This window comes from Microchirus variegatus (genome assembly GCF_963457635.1).
Source record: "Microchirus variegatus genome assembly, chromosome: 13".
Classification (NCBI taxonomy): domain Eukaryota; kingdom Metazoa; phylum Chordata; class Actinopteri; order Pleuronectiformes; family Soleidae; genus Microchirus; species Microchirus variegatus.
Window position 1 is genome coordinate 1685766 of NC_139814.1, and position 20764 is coordinate 1706529.

General features: G+C 40.6%; 1 protein-coding gene across 1 annotated transcript in view; it reads left to right on the forward strand.

The window, feature by feature from the left end:
* The window catches only part of LOC310936319 (receptor-type tyrosine-protein phosphatase U-like), a 311175-nt gene that overhangs the window by 247724 nt on the left and 42687 nt on the right, over positions 1–20764 (forward strand). Inside the window, exons 14-20 of the mRNA XM_083900361.1 lie at positions 2862–3000; positions 4820–4849; positions 5224–5384; positions 6689–6876; positions 12398–12470; positions 13502–13578; positions 16409–16426. Of these exons, the coding sequence (XP_083756487.1) occupies positions 2862–3000; positions 4820–4849; positions 5224–5384; positions 6689–6876; positions 12398–12470; positions 13502–13578; positions 16409–16426 (686 nt within the window). The remainder of the gene's footprint in view (positions 1–2861; positions 3001–4819; positions 4850–5223; positions 5385–6688; positions 6877–12397; positions 12471–13501; positions 13579–16408; positions 16427–20764) is intronic.

A 20764-nucleotide genomic window follows, 5' to 3' on the forward strand; every position in this document is an offset into this window, starting at 1 on the left:
TTTAGGATCAGTTGCCAAGAGAAGAGCTGTGGGTATTGTGTGAGGAAGTTGGGAGTGGCAGAGAAGTATGTGCGGGTGGTGCAGGACATGTATGAAGACAGTAAGACAGTGGTGAGGTGTGCAGGGGGAGTGACAGATGGGCTCAAGGTGAAGGTGGGATTACATCAGGGATCAGCTCTGAGCCCCTTGTTTGCAACAGTGATGGATATGTTGACTGATGAGGCCAGGCAGGAGTCTCTGTGGACTATATTGTTTGCAGATGATTTTGTAATCTGTCATGAGAGTACGGGACAGGTGGGTTCTGCACTGGAGAGAAGAGGAATGAAGTTTAGCACTAGCAAGACAGAATACCTGTGTGTGAACGACAGTGAGACAGGTGGTACGGTGAAGATTCAAGGAATAGTGGTAGAAAAAGTGGAAGAGTTTAAATACCTGGGTTCAACCATCCAAAGCAATGGACAGTGCACAAGACAGATCAATCCAATCCAACTTATTTTTTTTAAAGCACTTAAAGCTCCCATAGAGTGGTCCTATGGCACATATATGTTAGTTATGTAGATCTACTTACATACATTAACTTGTTTTTATGGTCAAAAACCTCCTGTTTTGTAAATGAGCCGATAGAAATCTCTCCTCACTGAAGCTCTCGTCAGTCACACTGTTTTAGACTGAAATCTCACCCCCAGAAGACAGAGTGTCTTGAGATTGGCTAGCCAATGAGAGCTTTCCCAACTGTCTTGTGATTGGGCAATACCTGGAAGTGACATATTGAACACACCCGCTCTCAGAAGCGCAGCTCCCCCCTCTGGAACGATGGATGCACTGCTACTCATTATCAAAATATTGTTTTAACAATGTTCGAAAATAGCTTCTTAACGACTCCCCGCCGCAGTCCCTTTTATGACTTTGACCCGGAGTCAGACCCAGAGTCAGAAGACACTGTCGCTCGTGAAACACCTCCACAAGGGACGTTCTTCTTCTTCTGCGGTTCAATGTACGCAACCGGATGTGCCCGGGCTAGTGCCAGGAGCAGGACGATCTGCTGTTCAGGAGAACCGCTGTTTACGTAACCAGAACAGGTTTTTTCAGAGATCTCGCTGAGCCCGAGATTACAATACAACACAGCGTTCTCAGCAGTGCCTGAACTGTTTGTTTCGAACCATCAGGGCCTCATAAACGAGGTAATGGCGCAGATACACACCAAAAAAACAGCGTTAATTGGTACTTCTGTTCTATGGGAGCTTTAAAACAACCACATTGGACCAAAGTGATGTACAGAATAAGAAATAAAAGGCACAATATGTTCTTACATAGTTAGCCATGAGTGACACTGCTCTGCTCACCTCTGATACCAAGGGTCATGCTGGCCTTTTTGTCATTGTAGTACAACAAAGTCTTCAACATAAAACAGATTGACGGTCAATGTTAAAATAGTCATTTATTTGCTCCCTGTGTCAATTTACACACATTATCACACATGTAGCAATGAAATGACATTAAACTGTGAACATTGAAGTGAAGTGCAATGTTCACAGTTCTTGCTCTCTACATCCAGCAAGATGAGTTTGATTTCCACTTGAAACAGGCAGGAGAATTCAACAGGGAGCAGGGAGCAGCGCTGCTGTGTCACCAGACATTAGATCTGTAACAGTTCAGTGGAAAACGTGACTTTTGCAGGCGCACTCCACTAGGGGAGACAAATAACATATAGCCTACTGTGCACAAGTGTAGAGCAGGTATGGAGAAAACGTCTGTAAAGTAAGAATGTTTGTTTATTTATATCAATTTACAAAATCAAAAATTCTAACAGAAGAACAGAAGAAAAACTCATTGTCATTGTCCTGCTGCAGAATACATTTAAGGCCAATCAGATGCCTCCCTGATGGTATTGCCTGATAGATTGATTGCTTGTATTTCTCCTCATTATGGACACCATTAATCCTGACCAAAACCCCAACTCCATTTGCAGAAATGCAGCCCCAAACTTGCAAGGAACCTCTGCCATGCTTCACTGTTGCCTGCAGACGGTCATTATTGTACTGCTTTTTTTTTTTTTTTGCTCCATTTGTGTGCATAGTTGAGTTGTTGGCCCCGTTTCCATGTCAGAGCTATGCATTTCTTCCATTAAGACCACTTCCGGCCAGATTTCTCCAGACAGTAGATGGCTGAACCTCGGTCTCACAGGTTTTGGCCAGTTCTGAGCTGATGGCACTGCTGGACATCTTCCGTTAAGCATGATGTGTCCTTTTTCCTTGGCCAATCACTGCATCTACGGTCATCAACGTTATCCTATTTCCTTGTGCTTCTTTAAAAGAGCTTGAACAGCACATCTTGAAACCCCAGTCTGCTTTGATATCTTTGCTTCAGCGAGAGCTTGTAGATCCTGTTGCTGTACTCAGTCTTGCCATGGTGTATGTGACACGAAACTGTCTTCCACAACCTCACCTTAGTAGCAGAGTCTGGCTGTAACTCACCCAGGTTTAAGCCTCCTACAGCTAATGGCTGTGTCTCAACCTACATATGAAAATGATGATCATTTTCTAAATTCAATTTTTTTTCCCCCTCCTGCTTAGAACTCTTGCACAGTACTTTATATTCAGTTGTTTGCTTGAACTCTGTTTAACTGCTGAAGCTCTGTTTGTTACATTTGTTATTGCTGGTCAAAAAAAACAATTGCACAATTAAGTCCAAAGCAGAGTATTAAGACTGGAACAGGCTGCCAATTGTCTTGGCAAAACTTTGATTTGTTTATATTTATATAATGGGTCCAATACTGATTTACTGTTATCCAATTATAATACTTAGCATCTTGGTTATAACAATTGCAATTATAAGAGATTAATCTCCTGATTTTTCGACAGCTGCCTGTAAGGACTTAAAGCGGGCTCTGGAGGTGTCCCAGCATGCAGAGGACATGGGTCTGATCCTCGGGGCCTGTGCCGGCGGTCTGGTGGTTCTCATTCTGCTTCTGGGAGCCATCGTCATCATTGTCAAGAAGGGGTGAGTGGCTGTGAAGATGATGTTATGTCTGCTTGCAGGTGAGACAGCTTCATTGTTCCTGTGTGTCTCTAGTCAGAGGAGTAAATTTATCTCCATCCCTCTTGGCAGCCAGGGTCTATTGAGGAATGCATTTGGCAAGTGAATTACAATCAGTTAGTGGGATAGTGGAGCATTAATCCCAAACTCTCCCACCGCTGCCTCAGCCAAGCTTTTCTGTGTCATCTCATCTTTTAATTTCAAGGTCTGTGTGTCAGCTGAGCACATTCAAATGCAGCCCACCCACGCTGGAATTGCTGGCTGCTCTCCACCCGCAAATTACCTCTGTCGTTGGTCGCACCTGCACTGTATTCTTCCCTTGCTTGCCGGGCACTCGTCTGAGTGTGAAATATTTCATCAAGGGGCATGTTATTCCATTGCCCACTCAATTACATGAGGCAAGCAGCTGTGAGGTGCCAGTGGATGGGCTGGTAATTGGTTAGGAAGGTTGTTTTTGCTTTTTCCTCCGTTTTTTTTTTTTTTTTGAAGGAGGAACTTCTCCTCCCAGAGGAATGTCTTTGCACACAGAATAGAGGGGAGAATGAATGGGCATGTCTGGAAGAAGGCAGTGACTGATAAGATTCAGTGGACCAATCTAGGAGGCACTGTAGGAGCCAGACAGTCGTATGGGAGGGGGAACAGGAGCAAATGTGTTTATATTTAGTCACAAAATAATGTCACCCTGCATGTGGCAAGTTAGACTCTATGTCCATTAATTATTTTTTAGAGATAGTATATATACAATAATATAGTTATTACACATTTGTGGTTGTTTAAATAGTCAAGGTTAACTGTGCTCGACATGGCCGACATGTTGGCACGCCACCAGTGCTGGGATCTAGCCTGAAAACCCTGAGAACTAAGTTTGTCCAACTTTAGTTATATTAGGTGGTGATATGCCCCCTTTCCCCTTGTCCGTACAAGTTTGTGTTACCTTTTTACGCCACAGACCATAACAACTTTAGCTGGTGTCTTTCTGTGAGCTGACACATTGTCAATTCAATCTCCTTTTCAAAATGCACGGGCCTGGTTTTCTTCATTTTATTATTGCTGTTGTCTTGCTCTGTTAAATAACTTATTCTTATTTCTGGGGTGGGAATTGGGGAACCTGTGCATCTTTGCCAGTTTGTTTGCATTTGGATATATACTTTCAACTCCCAGCAACATTATCTGAGTGTGTTTAGTTCCAGGGTTTTTTTCTAACATTATGTACACATACTGACTGATTAAATATACACCTGCTGTTTGAAATCCTTGTTTCAGATCTTGGTTCAGTGACATAAGCATATCAAACAAGGCAGCACCACGTGTGTGTGCTTGCAAGCTAAAATCACTGATTATCTCCATGGACTTTGGTGCAGGAGCGTTTGCAGTTTGCAGTGGGAAAAGGCCATCAAATGGCAAATTAAAGACTCAAACATGTTCTTAAGCAGGTGCAGATTTTATGAGGTGACTCTTTTCTTAAGTCCTGTGACACGACCATGCCTGTTATGCTTTTTGACAGCAGGCTACAGAGTGCATTTGCCTCTTTAAGTCTGCAACCTGAGATTTTTATTTATTTATTTTTGTTTCTATCAAACTTTCCACATCGACTTGGTCAAGAGATGTTTTTTGTTGAATTTGTGGAACAAACTTTGATGCTTTGTCCACACATTCTTGCCAAGAACAATCCAAAACACTTCATTTATCTCTCTGAAGCACATCTTGACAACCCATATTCACCTCTTTTTTTTCTCCTCACTCTCTGTCTCTTTCTCCTTTCCTCCTCCTTCATGCTAATCAGAAGGGACTTCTATTCTTACCCTTACTACCCGTAAGTTACTACTTTCTCCATCCTCCACCCTTACCCCCCTTAATGCCACCTTACCCTTGCTTGCCCTTTGTAGTATACCAGGATTAGTTAATTGGGAATCTCCAGCCTATCCACCAAAATAGAGACCCCCCCCCCCATTTCCTTTTTGTCTCCCTCCTTTTGCTGAACCACCCACACCTATCTCACTTCCCCTCTTCATCCACTTTCAGTCTTTTGAGTCCAATTTCTCTTCTGCTCACCTGTCCTCCTCCTTCCCCCTGCCTGTCTTATCTCTTTGCCGTTTTTCTTTCTGTTCCTGCCCCTTTTCTGATTTCCTTTTATTACCCCTCCCCCCTCTGTCTCTATCCTATCTCTCTGTTACTGCACCTCTACAGTAGGAAGAAGGTGGCCATAAACAAGGCAGCCATGTCCTACAGGCAGGAGAAGAGTCGCAAACTGAGCTCTTTGGACTGCAGCATGACGGAGCAGAGTACTCTTCAGCAGGACGAGAGGATGGCCCACTCCTTCATGGATCCCCACAGCTGCAACACTCGAAGTAAGACAGCAATGAACACATTCACCTCTTGAGAAAAGTGAGATGAAGTTCCCTTCTTTTCTGTACATGAGCGAAGTGGGACTCCTTCCCGTGGAAGATACTTACAGCAGAGCCAGGGATTTTTATAATAATGTTATAATTGTTCTCATAAAATAAATACACATTTTTACTTTATCAGTTTTTTAGTAGTTGTAATAATAAACAAAAGAGACAAGTTCAATTTTAGTTTCATTAGTCATTCTTCAACTGTTAGCAGAAACAGGAATTAGTCAGACTTTGCACATGCTGCAGATCAGCTAGTGACAAGGTCTATGCTCCCTCCTGACCTTCAGCCATGTTTATTGTCAGGCATGTATCCAGTGTGCGAAATACCCATTAATAATCGGGGGGTCCCATCTCCCATTTGTTGCGCAATACTGTTTCACCACCCCAGGTGCCACGCTGCAGTATTGGCTATTTTCCCTGTCAGATGTGGGCTTGTGTGGGCCTTTTCCACTGTGCCATTTGGAAAGCAATTCATTAAAAATACAAAATTACATTTTGTCTGGTTATAAAGGATAAGAAAGCATGCAAAGTGTATTATGTATGTAGATTGTATATGTAAAACTGAAATTAAAAAGATCTTTTTTTCAATTACACTGTAACATGTTTAAATTAGGGCTAGACGATTATGGCAAAAATCTTAGTCACAATTATTTTTGACTGATATTGAAATCATGATTAATAGACACGATTATTCATTGATTTCAAAACTTGAGTATTTATTGAACCACCAAAACTCAACTTTAAATAAAATTTCAAAGAAAAATATATGAAAAAAAAATTTGAAAAATAATTGTTTTCAGCACACGTCACACACTTGCTGCAGCTGCACGTAGCACGGGTGCATTCAAGGTGTTTTTCGAGAATTGGAATTTACATACACGCCGCGCCATGCGGCGCATTAATCAGTTTTCTTTGATTATAAAATTCAATTAATCGTCCAGCCCAAGTTTAGACCCCCCCAAATTTTGCCTTTGAGGCTTTCAGGGGGTCTCGAGTGTTAATCAGGGGGGTCTAACCCCCCCAGACCCCCCTGTATTTTGCATGGTGCATGTATCCAACCAGGTTCTGCTCATGTAAGTGTCTTCTCTGCCTGTTTGAATATTCTGCATTGTTAGTCAACCATCACGCCCCAGTGAAAATGCTGACTGGTTTTCATCGCATGGGTTTACTTCAATGACAAAACAGACCAGAGACTGTGTTACAGACGACCCAGGGTTGGCAGCATGACTTGAACTGTGTTTGTGTTCGTGTCCCCCCAGATGAACAGCGCAGCTCCATCAATGAGTCCAGCAGCTTACTGGGAGGCTCACCTCACCGTCACTGTCGGAGAAAGAGCTCGCCGTACCACACGGGTCAGCTCCATCCCGCTGTGAGGGTGGCTGACCTCCTACAGCACATCAACCAGATGAAGACAGCAGAGGGCTACGGTTTCAAACAAGAATATGAGGTAAGAGAGGAGCTTCTCATGTTGGGTTGTTTGTATTGGTTGGGGCCAGAGACTTAAAAGGATGGGGAATGTTGCTTGCCAAATGTTCAAACAACTGGTTAAAGTCAAGTTAAAGTTCTGAGTTAAGAAATGTCATAATATAATAACCTTTTATTTGTGCCATAATGGGGATACTTTCAATTTTAAATTTCAAAACACAATGTAAAATGTATTAAAAACATGAAGGAATATTAAGAATATAAAGAAAATCAGACATATTAGAACTACAATGTTAGCAGTGTTTATTAGAAAGTGATGTAATAGAGCTGACACTGACCACAAGACTCAGTCATACACTTGAACCTAGTAGGAAAACACCTGAAACTGTGAAACATGAACTTATTGAATGTAATGAATTCAAAGATGAAAGTGATGAAAAATAATCATATCCCTAATCACATTCTGACAGTGAAATACCTTGGAATATGACATATGATTATACATACAGTATATGTATACACTAATGGCCCACTATGGTCCCGGCTCTCCTCGGCACGACTCTCACACACACACACACACACATACAAACGAGTGACGAGTGACTTGTAAAGCATTTGTTTTCAGTGTAACTGAATCAGTTAAAGGTCCCATAGAGTGGTCCTATGACACATATATGTGAGTTATGGAAGTCTACTTTTGAACAATTACTTGTTTTTATGGTCAAAAACCTTCTAGTCCTTCCATTTCATGTCTGACTACTCTGTGATTGGTCAGCTAGTGAGAGCGTTCCTATTGGCCAAACTGGAGCCAGGTCTCTCTGTGGTGCTTGCACGCAGTCAGAACTTGTTCTGGTGTTATTGGCGACTTTTGATCACAATGAAAATCACACTCCTTCAAGTCAGGGTTTTCATTAGCCAGAATATGCTGTTTTTTGACTGTTGTCATGTAAATTTGGCTGGCGAAAAAAAATGTCACCGGCCAAAATGTCTGGTGGAAAAATTGCCAAATAATTACATCAATGATTAAGGGACTGTCAACATGGAGACGGTGCTTTAGGACCTGAAATGTTTTTTTTTTCTTGCATTGTGTTTGGAGAATGGACGTCCACAACTCGTCTGTGACTCCCTTTATGTGTGTGTGTCTGTGACTTTGTGTGTGAGCTGCTCTGCGCAAGTTGTGCAAACAGTGACTTCGGACTTACAACTAAGTTGACTTGATAGTCTGCTCATCGACTACTCTCACTTTGAAGTGTCTGCTGCCATTCATTCACAGTCGACTTGATAATGTATACAGTGATGATACAGCAGGAAGGAGAGAGGTGACACATCTCAGTCTTGCTGTCAGAAATAGCATCTCTTTGTAGTGTTTTTGCTTTACTCCACAGAATTGTGTTGTCTTTTACGTTTCTGAATTCCTGTTGGAACATTTTGAAGTTTCAGAAGCTGTAATCTCCATTTTAGATCTACTCGAAAACAGTCACAGTGACAGCGACAGTCACTGTCTGCAACTATCAAACGCAAACTAATGATCCTTGTGTTCACTTTTACCTCCTGAGCAGTGTGAGATGGACTCAACTCCAAACTTCAGGAAGGAACAGTGGAAAGAAAACAGGACCTGTTTCCATGCTCAACTTTAAAAAAAGCTTTCATGGCAAATTAAATATTCATGCTAAAACTGTTGAAGTGCTGTGTTACTGAGATCATGCTGATCCACTGAACTTCCTGGAGATGAATGGACTCCTGCTTTTCAAAGTGACTTCTTTCAGCCATCTTTTTACTTTAATACGAGCATGTCAGCCAGTGGTGTAATGTCCTCCAAAATCAGTATAGTTGTCGCTTTTTTAACTCCTCAGTCTGACTGCCCCATCGCCTGGAGAAATAAATAAGATGAAGGGGGATCAGTTTGCACACTGCTGTCAGACTTCATAACCCTTATTTCCCACAGGGTTGTGCTGCTGCCATTGATCAGACATGTTGCAAGTCATGGTTATGAGGGAGTCAGACCCTTAGTGTGGGTAGGGCATGTTGAATGTGGAAGACAGTGACAGTGTTTGTCATCCTCTATGAAATCCCTTCCTTACTGTGTTGTCTTCTGAAAGTTTAGTCCTCACTTCAAGCTATTATTCTGCCTCTGTTTGGTCTGATGTAACATTATTTATATGTCGTGTCCTTCGTCAACTATCTATTCTTTCATTAATCCTGTCTGGCAGGATACATGCTTCTTTATTTACTGTGCAGTCTTGCCATTGCCTCCTTCTGCCTTGGCATAAAATAAAACCTCCGACCACACTGTGCTGAGAAACACAGAGAGAGTTGTGTGGAATTGATCAGCTTTATCAGCATTGTGTCATTTCATCTGACATTGGTTTTAATGTAACAGACATTTGATTCTATTTAAAAGTTATAACCTTTTTTAAGGTCCCATAACGTACCATAAATTTCGCACAAAACATTCATATAGATAAATATATTATATTTATCTGGCACAGTTGATCAACCTCCTCTACATCATTGTTTCCCTAAACTTTCTATTAAACTTTCTACTAAACTATCAGTCCTCAGAAGAAATAAAACGTATGCATAATTTAGCTTTATCTGTAACCTCACATCATGTTAAATTAGTCAACAAATCATTTCTAATGGTAATATAGTGGATCTCAATTGCTGTACAGACTGTAAAGCCTTTCAAGACCAGTTGTGTTTGTGGTGTTTGGCTATATACATAAAATTGACCGGCCTTGAAATGAAATGATTAGTGCTGGGCAATTTAACAGCCTCAACGTTAGCGCATGACGGATTTCCATGACGACTGACTGGAAAAAGATGTGCGTGACGTCATGTTTACCTGACTCCATTTTGTTAAAATTAGTCTCTAAGGTAACGCAGTTTTTTGTGCCACGGCACCGGAGTGCAACCATCATTTACCAGTTATCTGCGTTAGCTCCTTTAGCACCATTAGGGACACCTGCTGCAAGGGCCATCATCGTCCAAAAGGTGGCAGGGTCACAGAGAGATTCCTGCTGTGCAATGTTTTCCTGAAGCTCAATCAGCTCTGATTGAAGAGAAGCAGCACTTGCCCATGGGAAGACCTTCAGGGCTTCATTTGCAAATGCTGTCAAATATTTCACCAGGAACGAATTTTCAATACACTGCAAGACCTCCCAGAGGGAAATCTCCAAACTGGGTTTCAAATTTTTCAATCAATTTGTCCAGGAATTCCACATATTTGTGATGCTGTGTTCCTGAAGCTTGACTTTTCAGTTTTGGGCAGTGAAGCAGGTCGTCCTCCTGTATATCACTTTTGAATAGTTTCCTTTGAAAAGCATGGATAGCTCATATGAGGTTACACACTGTGTTATTTTTGCCCTGGAGCTTCAAATTCAGATAATTGAGGTAGCAAGTGATGTCTGATAGAAATGCAGCAATGTCCATGTTTTCATTGTTTTGCAGAAACTCCACAAATGGTTTTGCTTTTGGTTTTGCTCTTCTGATTCAACAGAAACATTTCTAGTTCTTTCCCCAATATAAAAACACTCCAGCACTTTGCCTTTACTGAGCCACCTGATATTATTGTGCAGAAGCAAATCTTCAAATTCTGCATTAACATCTGAGAGGAATGAACGTAGCAAGCGACGCTGCAGAGAAGATGATGCCCTCCAAAAATTGAATTGTTCCTGTTGTCATGACTTCTGAATACTCCTTTCCAAGGCTGGCACACGAAAACCATCTGATGAATGAGATGAGTGGTATGCTATGAGGTCAGAGTGATGAACCTTTAAGCGGGACACTAACTCTCTCCCAGTCATACTTGGTCATACGTGTAAATGCCATGAAGGGTTGTGAGGCCAAATGACATCTTTGAAGAATTCCCCCTTCTTTTCATCAAAAAATCTGACAAACTCCAGAAGTTGAGCATTAACAGTGTTGTCTGTGGATTCATCCAAACCCAATGAAATGCATTTAGCCTTTTTAACAGCAGATTTCATTTGGTTCAATAAATCATCAGCAATGATTTCTGTTTGTCTTACTGCAGTGGAATCAGAGAGGGATATTTGACTTTTTGTATGATGTCATCTTTTTGAGATCCCCCAAACAACAGCGATTGGTACTTCATTCATGCACTCCATGCACAATTTCCCCGCAGGCAGCACAAATTTGTCAGTGCTCGCTGTCTTAAACTCACTATTTCCGTAATCCAACAACAAAGAAACAAATACTGTCCGCAAAATCGTTGTTGTAGGCTAACATGATGACGTGTGTGTGACCTGAACGGACCGACAGACTCGAACACTCACAGACCAGGCGCTCGCAGCTACAATGAGTTGTCGTAGTGATGTTGTATTCACCACTGATAGGACATTAGGATTGAGCACGAGCTACATGCGGGATTCGGAAACACAGGCAAAAATCACATGCCAATGAAATCTCGCTTGGATCACTATGACAAATAAAAAAATCTAGATTTTTGGCTCGGTCCGTATGTCGTGGACCAGACTCCACCTATTGAGTACCCCTGACATAGATGTTAATTAAAAGGTTGGGGACACAAAGAACATCTCCCGTGACCTATATGTTGGCCCCAACCCAGACTTTGGGAACAACTGCTGTACATCTGATGTCATCCACTGACAATCAGACTTGTCTGAGTAAGAGTTTTGTCGGTTTAACTCTGAATAGATCATGAAGAAGAAATGTTGATTAATTCATAATTATTCATGGCCTTTTAACGAGAAAATACTAACACTTAGAGCTTTTAGAGTTTGATTAATTTAGCTGATGATGGGAGTAGCTTCTTGTGAGCAGAGTGTTGTTGTTGTTGCAGGGAATACAAGGGCAGAGGGCCAGTCAAAGGTGTGTTAAACAAGATTAAACTAGACATTACCTGGATAGAATGCAGTAGCAGGTGTAATCCTCTGATGGGCTTGTTTCCTGCAGCTCCCCCTGGGTCTCAGGTGTTCCCAATTTGCAGCCCATCTCACAGGAGGGATTGCTCTGCCACAGATGAGAGAGCCTGGATGTCCCTGCCAATGCAGCAGCATTATGTCATAACTCAAGCCAGGCTCATGCAAACCTCACATTTATATGTCCCTCTCCTTGTGCTTGTCCTCCGTTCACAGCATTGATCTAGACTCAGTGATTCACCTCCGCAGATTTAGTCGATGAGCTTCATAAACAGCTGTCGCAAATGTAGCAGAACTACACTGATGTATTATAGAGCAACAGCGTCTTAAGTCACACTGTGTCCGGAATGAGAAAGACTGCAGTTGGCCGCCCCCAACTTCCCAAGGCCACAGTCATCTCTCAGTGGCGCGTGTCATCTTTCCGCCTCAGTCACCTCCTCTGTGCTGTGGCAGATGTCTGCTGATGACTTGGCAAGATGCGAACACCATGTTGTTACTCAGGCAACCTCGGGGTAACGCTTTGGAGTCGCATTAGCAAACTCTGAGCTTCAAGATGCATCAAAGACACGTCGCCCCCTTTTTTATTTATAAAGTCTCTCTTTCTAAGTGAACTCTCTTGTGCTCTCTGACTTTGCTTCGCAGAGTTTCTTTGATGGCTGGGACGTCACAAAAAAGAAGGACAAGACCAAAGGGAGGAATGACAGCTTACTGAGCCGTAAGTACCTGTCCACGGAGTCTACTTGGTTAAATTGGAAATAATAAGAAAGAAATTGCTGCTATTGATGTTGATGTCTAGAAATGTTCCAATACTATTTTCTCCTTTCCAAAAATTTGAAACGTCCTCGATGGCTGTTCAGCTTCCTACAGTGTCACTAAACTCACCACCGAATCCAAACGAATCAAAATCTGGCTCTCTTTTTGACAAAGGCGTCAAAAACATGACCTTCTTGGCAGACATTAATTTATTTTATTCAAACATGATAAAGTATATCAGAGGCAAAATATAACAAAAATGACGGATAAACAACAAAATGTTCAAAGGGATGACGTAAGGATCATTTCTAAGTCTACTTAAAAAAGACCTGTCAAAACATACATATAATAATTGGAATATGACAATAACAAAAAAGTGTGTCTCATACTTTTATGTTTTATATTTATTAGTATTGTTATTGTAGTCCTATTTTGATATTCCTTGTTTTTACCTATTTGTATACATAATATACATAATATGACAGTCCAGGGATAATAAAGTATACACAGTAATCATGGCATTAATATACTGCATAAAGCAGATAAAATAATATCAATAAACAGTCTAAACTATACTGTACATCAGTACTCACCAGTCGTGGTGTGGATACTCATTTCAGGCTGCAGCTTCTTTTTTAATTGCACACATTATAAAGTAGGTAACCATTTATCGTGACCACTGCCCTTATTATGCGAGTCATCCAGAGCTACTCTGAGCTGAATGCTTGTTAATTCCAGAAAAACCAATGAATGTGATTTGATTAATTAAAATCAATGAAGAGTACAGGTTAACTGTTGGTTGTAAAGAAAAAAATATGCATTTCGACAGTGCAAGAATCTATGACCTCAAATGTGGGTATTGATCGATGTAATCGTCCAATGATTATGTTCCTCACGCTGTAGTTTCAGCTGTAGAATGTTAACATGTATTAATTTTTTTTTAAATATTGTGTTATATAAAATCATCCTGAATGTATTTTTTCTACATTTCAGATGACCGCCACCGGGTCAAAATGCACTCTCTGCTCGCAGACCCAAGTTCTGATTATGTCAACGCCAACTACATAGATGTAAGTCACATGCACTCTTTTATTTTCCCCCTCCTCTTTCACCTCCTGCTCCTTCATCTTTGCCTTTGCTGATCCCATATCTCCGCTTTAACAGCTTAATTAATCATCTTTTATTGCTGCGGTTTTCCCACTGTTTGACCAGAAGACAAGTCCACACATGTAGCAGCTACATCCACGGCATCACGGTAAAGGGATAGTTCAGGTTTTGGTGCAGTTGCGGCTCTCTAATATGATACAATGGCTATATGAACACACATTTGTGGACTGTGTAAAAAAAAATTGAATGATGAAAATAAATAATGCAAATTTAAAAGGTGGTTTTATGAGGCACTGATGCAAAGTCATCACTGTTAAGTAAACACGCTGGTCCCAAGCAAAACTGATTTTAAATCATTTAAAATTCATTTAAATCTGTACAAGCATGGCTCGGCACGGCTCGACTCAGATCTTTTTTTTTTGCTTTTCCATTAGTGATACCTTGTACCTGGCACTTTTAAGTACCTGCTCTGGCGATGTTCCAACCAAAGCTTTTAAATCAAAGCAATTAATGCTGAACTGTAGATCGGTTAACAAAACATATCTTTTAATCATTTAACAAGAAAACTTCTAAAACCTTAATATTCTGGTGTATTTAGCGACAGCACTGCTGAAAGCCGGTGATCATGAGACCAATCACAACAAACATAATTTAATTCAGCCAAAGTGTCAGACGGAGTCTGTGCTCCAGTCATGCAGGAAGTACTGAACTAATCTTTTTAGTAAACAAAGTCTATTGATTGAGTTACACCAAAAATAACTGCTTTGCTTGTGTTTGTGTCTCGCATAAAACAACGTCACTGCATCTTCGTGCAGCCATGGTATGACTACTCCGCCCACGTTGAGGAAGTTCTATAGTTGTGGAAAACGAACCAAAGAGTCTCGTGCCGTGCCGTCCCGTGCCGTGCCGTGTATGTGAAGGACAGTCACTCTTTCCTTCAGTACACATCAGACTGTGCTCTCTGCTGTGCTCTCAAAATTGAAGTCATTGAAAAAATACAGACTGTTTCTAGTCCAGCCAAGTAGTCAAGTCAGGAATTAATATGAGATGTAAAGATCTGTGAAGGTTGAAGGCAATGAAAGCCTTTATAATGGCAACTGTTCTCTCGCACAAAAGAAAATGTTAAGTGTACAAAAGTGGCCAGTTTATGGTTTAAAGAAGTGATACCCAAAGACAGTTTGGGACCCACAAATGGGTCGTTTTTAGCCTTTTAGTTCAGATTTATATAAGTATGTTTTAAATATTGTTTAAAATAATTTTATAAAGACAGATTAATTTCACTCAAAACCAAATGACATAAATTAGTCAGTGCATTATGCAAAATTTCACAGTTGATGTTTATTTTTCTGTCACGATTGTTTCCCATCTTAAGAAGTAAGTCCCCTTATGGAACATTTGGGAAACACTGGGCTAAAGCATAGTGCTGGTGCCCACAGTGTGTGTGTTGTGTGTGTGAGTCTCCACAGTGGCTCCATTATGAACAGTCCAAGGACCTCTCTGTCACTTATTGTCTGCACTGCCTCCATGTCATGTGAAGAACCCCTGCTCACAACAGCACAGTGAAGTGATTCCAGATGATTCATGGATGAGTCCAAGGTTAAAATAAATGGAATGGAAGTTCCACTGCCCTCTGCTTTCATTCATGTGGGATTTCACGTTGGCTTTTCTAAATGTCCACTACCTTTCTCGCTCAGAAGGTGATGTTTGTTCCACTCATGCTGGTAGCTGCAAAAGGTTGTTTAGTGTAAATGGAATCACACTGGTTTGCCTTCATTGCCAAGACAACCATTATTCCGGTCGCCTAGGCAATGAAGGCAAACCAGAACGAATACATTTATTTGAGTAACATTTTAATTTTGCTTTAACCTTTGCATAAATAGCCTTTGTCTCTTTCTTTATGTTATAAATAAAGATGGAGTAGCATGTGCTTCAAGAAACAAATAAAAGTACAAGCAACAAAGTACTTTTATTTTATACTTGGCTTTTATAGAAGAAATTTTGAAGTGATAATTCAGATTTTCTAAAGAACCAACCTGAGACATTGTGATAACATGGCTGCCAGCACAGACAAAAACAGATTTTAGCCATTTAACAAAAATCTCATTTATTCATCAACATCATCATCATCATCATAATAATAATAGTAATACATCTTAATTAGTCTACTGTATTTCACTTTTTTCTCACCTTTTCTGACTGGAAACTGAAATTTGTAAACCTTTCACTCACATTTATTTGTGAAGTTGCATGGATAATCTATGTAGCCTTCAGTTAGCATCAAAACTCGAAACATGTTTAATTTGTCCACTGTGGGCTACTGTAAAAACATGGTGGTCCAAAATGGCCGAGCTGACCCAACTCCTGATAAAAACACAAAATACTTATTCTGGGGTAATTCACAAAACAGGCGATTTTACACTCATAAAACATAATCATTTCCTGAATTTATGTGAAATTAAAATAATGTGACCTTAACTGTACACACTGATCCTCTAAGATACAGACTTGAGAGACTAAGTGGCTAAAATCTGTCCCCACTTGTTGGCATGTTTTCAGTGAGGGCAGGTGCTGCGTTCAATACCTCATACATCCACATATAAGACCTGAACTATCCCTCATCATATCTGAGCTTTCTGAACATTATTCTCTCCACAGGTTCTTCTTTTAACGGTTTAATTTTCCTCTTTTCCCGCTCGTTTATCACAATAACTAGCTCTTCTTTCCTCTCCTACTTGTTTTCTCTTTCTCTCCTTTTTTCCCCGTCCCTTTTTTCAATCTTTTGGCACCTCTTAGATTCGGATAAACAGGGAAGTAAGTACTTTGCTTCTCATCTCTTTTCATCTCTTTGCCCTTTTCACCCCCCACACCCACCCCTGCTGTCCCTGCTCGCCCTGCGTGGCTTCCCTCCAACTTCAGCTCTTGCTCTTCCCTCTTCCGCTCGAGCCTCGCTGCCTCTCTTCAGCCGTCTCTTTTCCTCCCCTGGGTGTCTCCCTCTGAAAACTGACTGCATCGGTCTCTCTCTCTCTGTCCTCTTTCATCTATGATCAGATGCTCACCTGGAGTGTTCTTGCAGAACATCAGGCTGTGCTTTAAAAGGCTGATAGAGAGTGCCACAGAGGAGAGAAGACAAGGTCACATTAAAGTAAATGGTGTGACACAGCAGGCGTTGTAAATATGTTCTGTAAGCTCGCTGGAAAAGCACAGTGTGTATTATTTTAGGTACAGCTGAGGGGATAAGCTGTGTCGCCTGCTCAGGAATAGCTGATGTGTAAAATGTGGTATTTAAGAATATGTCACTTAAATAAATAAATAAATTTGATAGGCCACACCTCTTTAGTATTGAATTCAGGTGTTTCAGTCAGGCTTTGGACTAGACCCCTGATAATTTTGTCCACATTGTATACATGCAGTATATAAACAACACATGAAGAGTAATAAAGCAAACTTAAACTTGTTAGCTGCTAATAAGCAATGAACAAGCTGACCCTGGTTTACTTCCCCCTTAATTGGACCCAAGATCCTTTAAAGATGGTGGTCTTGGTTTGGCCCTTAATGAGTCATTTGTATAGTTGTTAATGTAATTTGACCCATTTCTAACTCGCAAGTTGACCTTAATGGCTCCTGTATCCAAAATTGCTTTGCATTCTGGGATGTGGCGTATGGGATGACTTGCAATTGCTAAGCATTAGGGTAAGGAAATTGGAATAGCGAAAAGCCACAAGTGACTTCCTTCCTGTAATTACTTTCTTGATTAGAGTGGAATAAATGTTTTCACTTTATTGGTAGTGATGAATTTTCTATTTGCTAGGGTATTTGTTTTCTCTGTGTGAAAAGAAACCAAATAAAGTTCCAAACTAAAAACAGCTGCACACCAGATTAAACAAATATTAGGTATTTGATCCGATTTGCATTAGAAAGTTAAGAACAGTGTTAATCGTCAGCAAACTCTGAGGCGTTTAATGCAGTTTACTTCAAACAATACTGTGTAACTTGCTGAGCAGCACAGCAAACTGCAGTCGGAAGTGGTTGTTTAATCTGTTGAACCCAGATTCCAAGTACTTTCCAAGTGGTTTTTATAGGTCCACACAATAAAATCTATCAATCTCGAGTGCAGAGAGAGGGGGAAGGAGAGAGACGCAAACCCAAATCAGCTGTTTGGATGTGCAGCCGGCCCCTCACAGCTGATATAGACAGAAAATAATTCATAACTTTAAACAAAGATTGACCATGCTGCTAGTTTTGCAAATCCTCCAATTAATGTGGATTTAACTCAGAGATAGATTCAAGACATTGAGCATGAGGCAAAACCTATTAGACCGTTGAGAGGTTGTCTTCTTAAAAAAATGTCTGAATGGTTCACTAGGTATTTAATATACATTTAGGAATAGATATTTTCCTCCCATCTCTACTTAAATCATGTAAATCATTAAAACTTATATACAGTTACGCTACATTGCTATGGCAGGATTGTTGCAGTTTGTAGATACTATAATATTTTCAGGTTACAATTAGGGTGGTGTGTGTGTTGTGGTAAAGACCACACCAACAAGACCAAGTCCAGACTATATTATAGTATCACTCCATTATGCACTTGAACTGTTTGTAGTCTGATCCCATTTCAACGTACTGTAAACTTCGGCACAGCAGACTTAACTCAAATGAAGTGGTGCAGCACAGCTGTGTCTCTCAGTAGGTTTTTTTTTTTCCATTGGTAACCTTTGTCACCACTTTGTCCACTGAAATGAGCTGCTCTCTGGTGTGAAATCCTGCCACTAAAAATACAGGTGGAAACAGCTCCGAAGTGCCGCAGAGGGGATAATCAATTCTCACAGGCCACAGAAGTGAGTCATACACGTTTGCGTCTATTTTTATGACAAACAGAAATACAAACACAACATTTTAACAAGCAAAGAAACTCATTATCACCAACATTTACGAAAGCTGAAACACTCCTAACCTGAGCCAGCAGGTGGGAAATTACTGGATATATTTTTATATATTCTAGCAGGTGCAAATGCACTGAAAGTCTAATTTGAAATAGCAAAACTGATTATTGAACAATTTCAGTGGATGAAAACTTTTTTGCGGCGGTCTTTTTTGTGGGGTGTGAAGTAATTGCTTCACATGAACACAATTTCCACAAGAATTTTTTTTTTTTTTTTAATTTGATGTATTTTGAATTGAAATTTTAATGGTGTGTATGTTTTGAAGAGCCCAACTGTACTTTGCCAGCTCCAGTTTCAGACTTTGGTTAAACCTGACTAAGTAAATTTGACAAAATACTGTATGTCCTTGTAACATTTATTTAGGGAGCAAATATTCATAAGGTAGAACAGTCAGTTTACCATTGTCATTGAACGGGGTGTGATTCTGGGATGCATAATATGTATGTATATTTATATACTCATTTACTCAAGGTCAGATAACCACTACCCTGTCAAAGGTATTAGGCAGTCTTTCTAATTTGTGCTGTCTTTATGATGTAGATTTCCATATCTCAAATTACTCTGCATGTTGTTTGTTGTATCTTTTTATTCCCAACTTTATCCATTGTGAATTCACAGTGCTTTATGCTTTGCTGATTGCCTGCTGTTGGAAACTACAGTTTTCAAGGTGACAGACAGGAAACAGACTGGCCCCACGAAACTTGGCAACAGAGGCTCATGGGAATGAGGGTCACTGCTCTCTTTCATAGCAATGGCTATTCATCTCAACTTTTCTTTATGGCATGACAGTTGTGGAATGTAATGTGTGTGGCTTCCTGGCAGAATAGTGCATAAGTGTACATATATTTATGTGTGTATGGTCTAGGTATTACTCATGTTGTTGGGTCCTAAATATGTCTACACAATCACATTTTTGGAATGTGTATTCCTTGTGGGGACAAAAGCAAGTCTCCATAATATAAAGGTGAAGACATGTTTTCAGCCAAGGTTACAATGAGGGTGTGTGTGTTGTGGTCAAGACCACACCAACAAGACCAAGTACAGACTTTTACTGAAACCAAGGCAGAGTAAGACCAAGTCAAGACTAAAACAAGACCAAGACCTAAGCAGGATGAAATTAAAGCTATACTTACCTTGCATTTTTACACTTTTCTTTCGTAATCTTACATTGCTCCTAATAAGCGTATGGCACACTAAAATGTAAGAGAAACCCACCAGGTTTTGAGACTCATCATTATTTAATTCTTATATATTTTTGATAAAAGTGTAGCCCGCCCTGGAGTGTGGGACTTTGAGGGAGGTGGAGTTGATCATGTTCAAATTTTTACTAAGTGCTGTGAGACATGCAAGAAAGGTAAGTATTGCTTTAGGTCAAGACCAAGACTAGAACAGGAACTCAGACCTAAGGAGGGAGAAACTAAGGCCTTGTTTAACCTGCAGCCCAAATCAGATTTTTAAGCATATCCAGAATGTATCTATCTAGCATTTTGTGTCAGTCTGAACAGCTAAAATCATGAGATCCACATACAGAGGTTGTTTTGAATATGCTGATTCAGAAGCATATTGACTCAGCCGCTCAGGGAGAATTTCAATGTGTCTTCTGAGCCACTTGTAGCACGACTGGAACGACGTCAACAGCGATGATGCAGACCCGAAGAGACAGACGTTAATTAGAGGCGTGTTAAATGATCGATATAGTGAAAGACAATGGTTAAAAAAATGTGATTAAAGCATCAGACGTCCCCTTTTATTTGTTCCGCGGCCCCAGATAACCATTTGGGCATTTGGCACTGAAACAGGCACAGATTTCTGTTGCCCATGTCGATTTTGTGGAAGACTAGACTGGACAATGTCAATATGGACACACACAGATCGTATCTGATCGCTTGCAATATATGATGTGAACAAGAAGATCAGATTCTGATCAGATATGCTTACAAATCGCATTTGGGCTGCAGTCTAAACAAGGCCCCAAGTCAAGATTAAGACCTAAGCAGAACGAGACCAAACACTGACATAGTAAAGTGAGGCATCTATATCATGATTGGCTGCTTTGCATTCGACACACACGGTGGACTGGCTGGATGCCACCAATAGCCTTCCAGACTGCAAACACTGTATCATAAGTGTACTAATGCCAAGCTGAGCAGAGAGACAGTCAGATCAGTCAATGTCACTCAGGTAGAATTACTGGCAGAGCTGA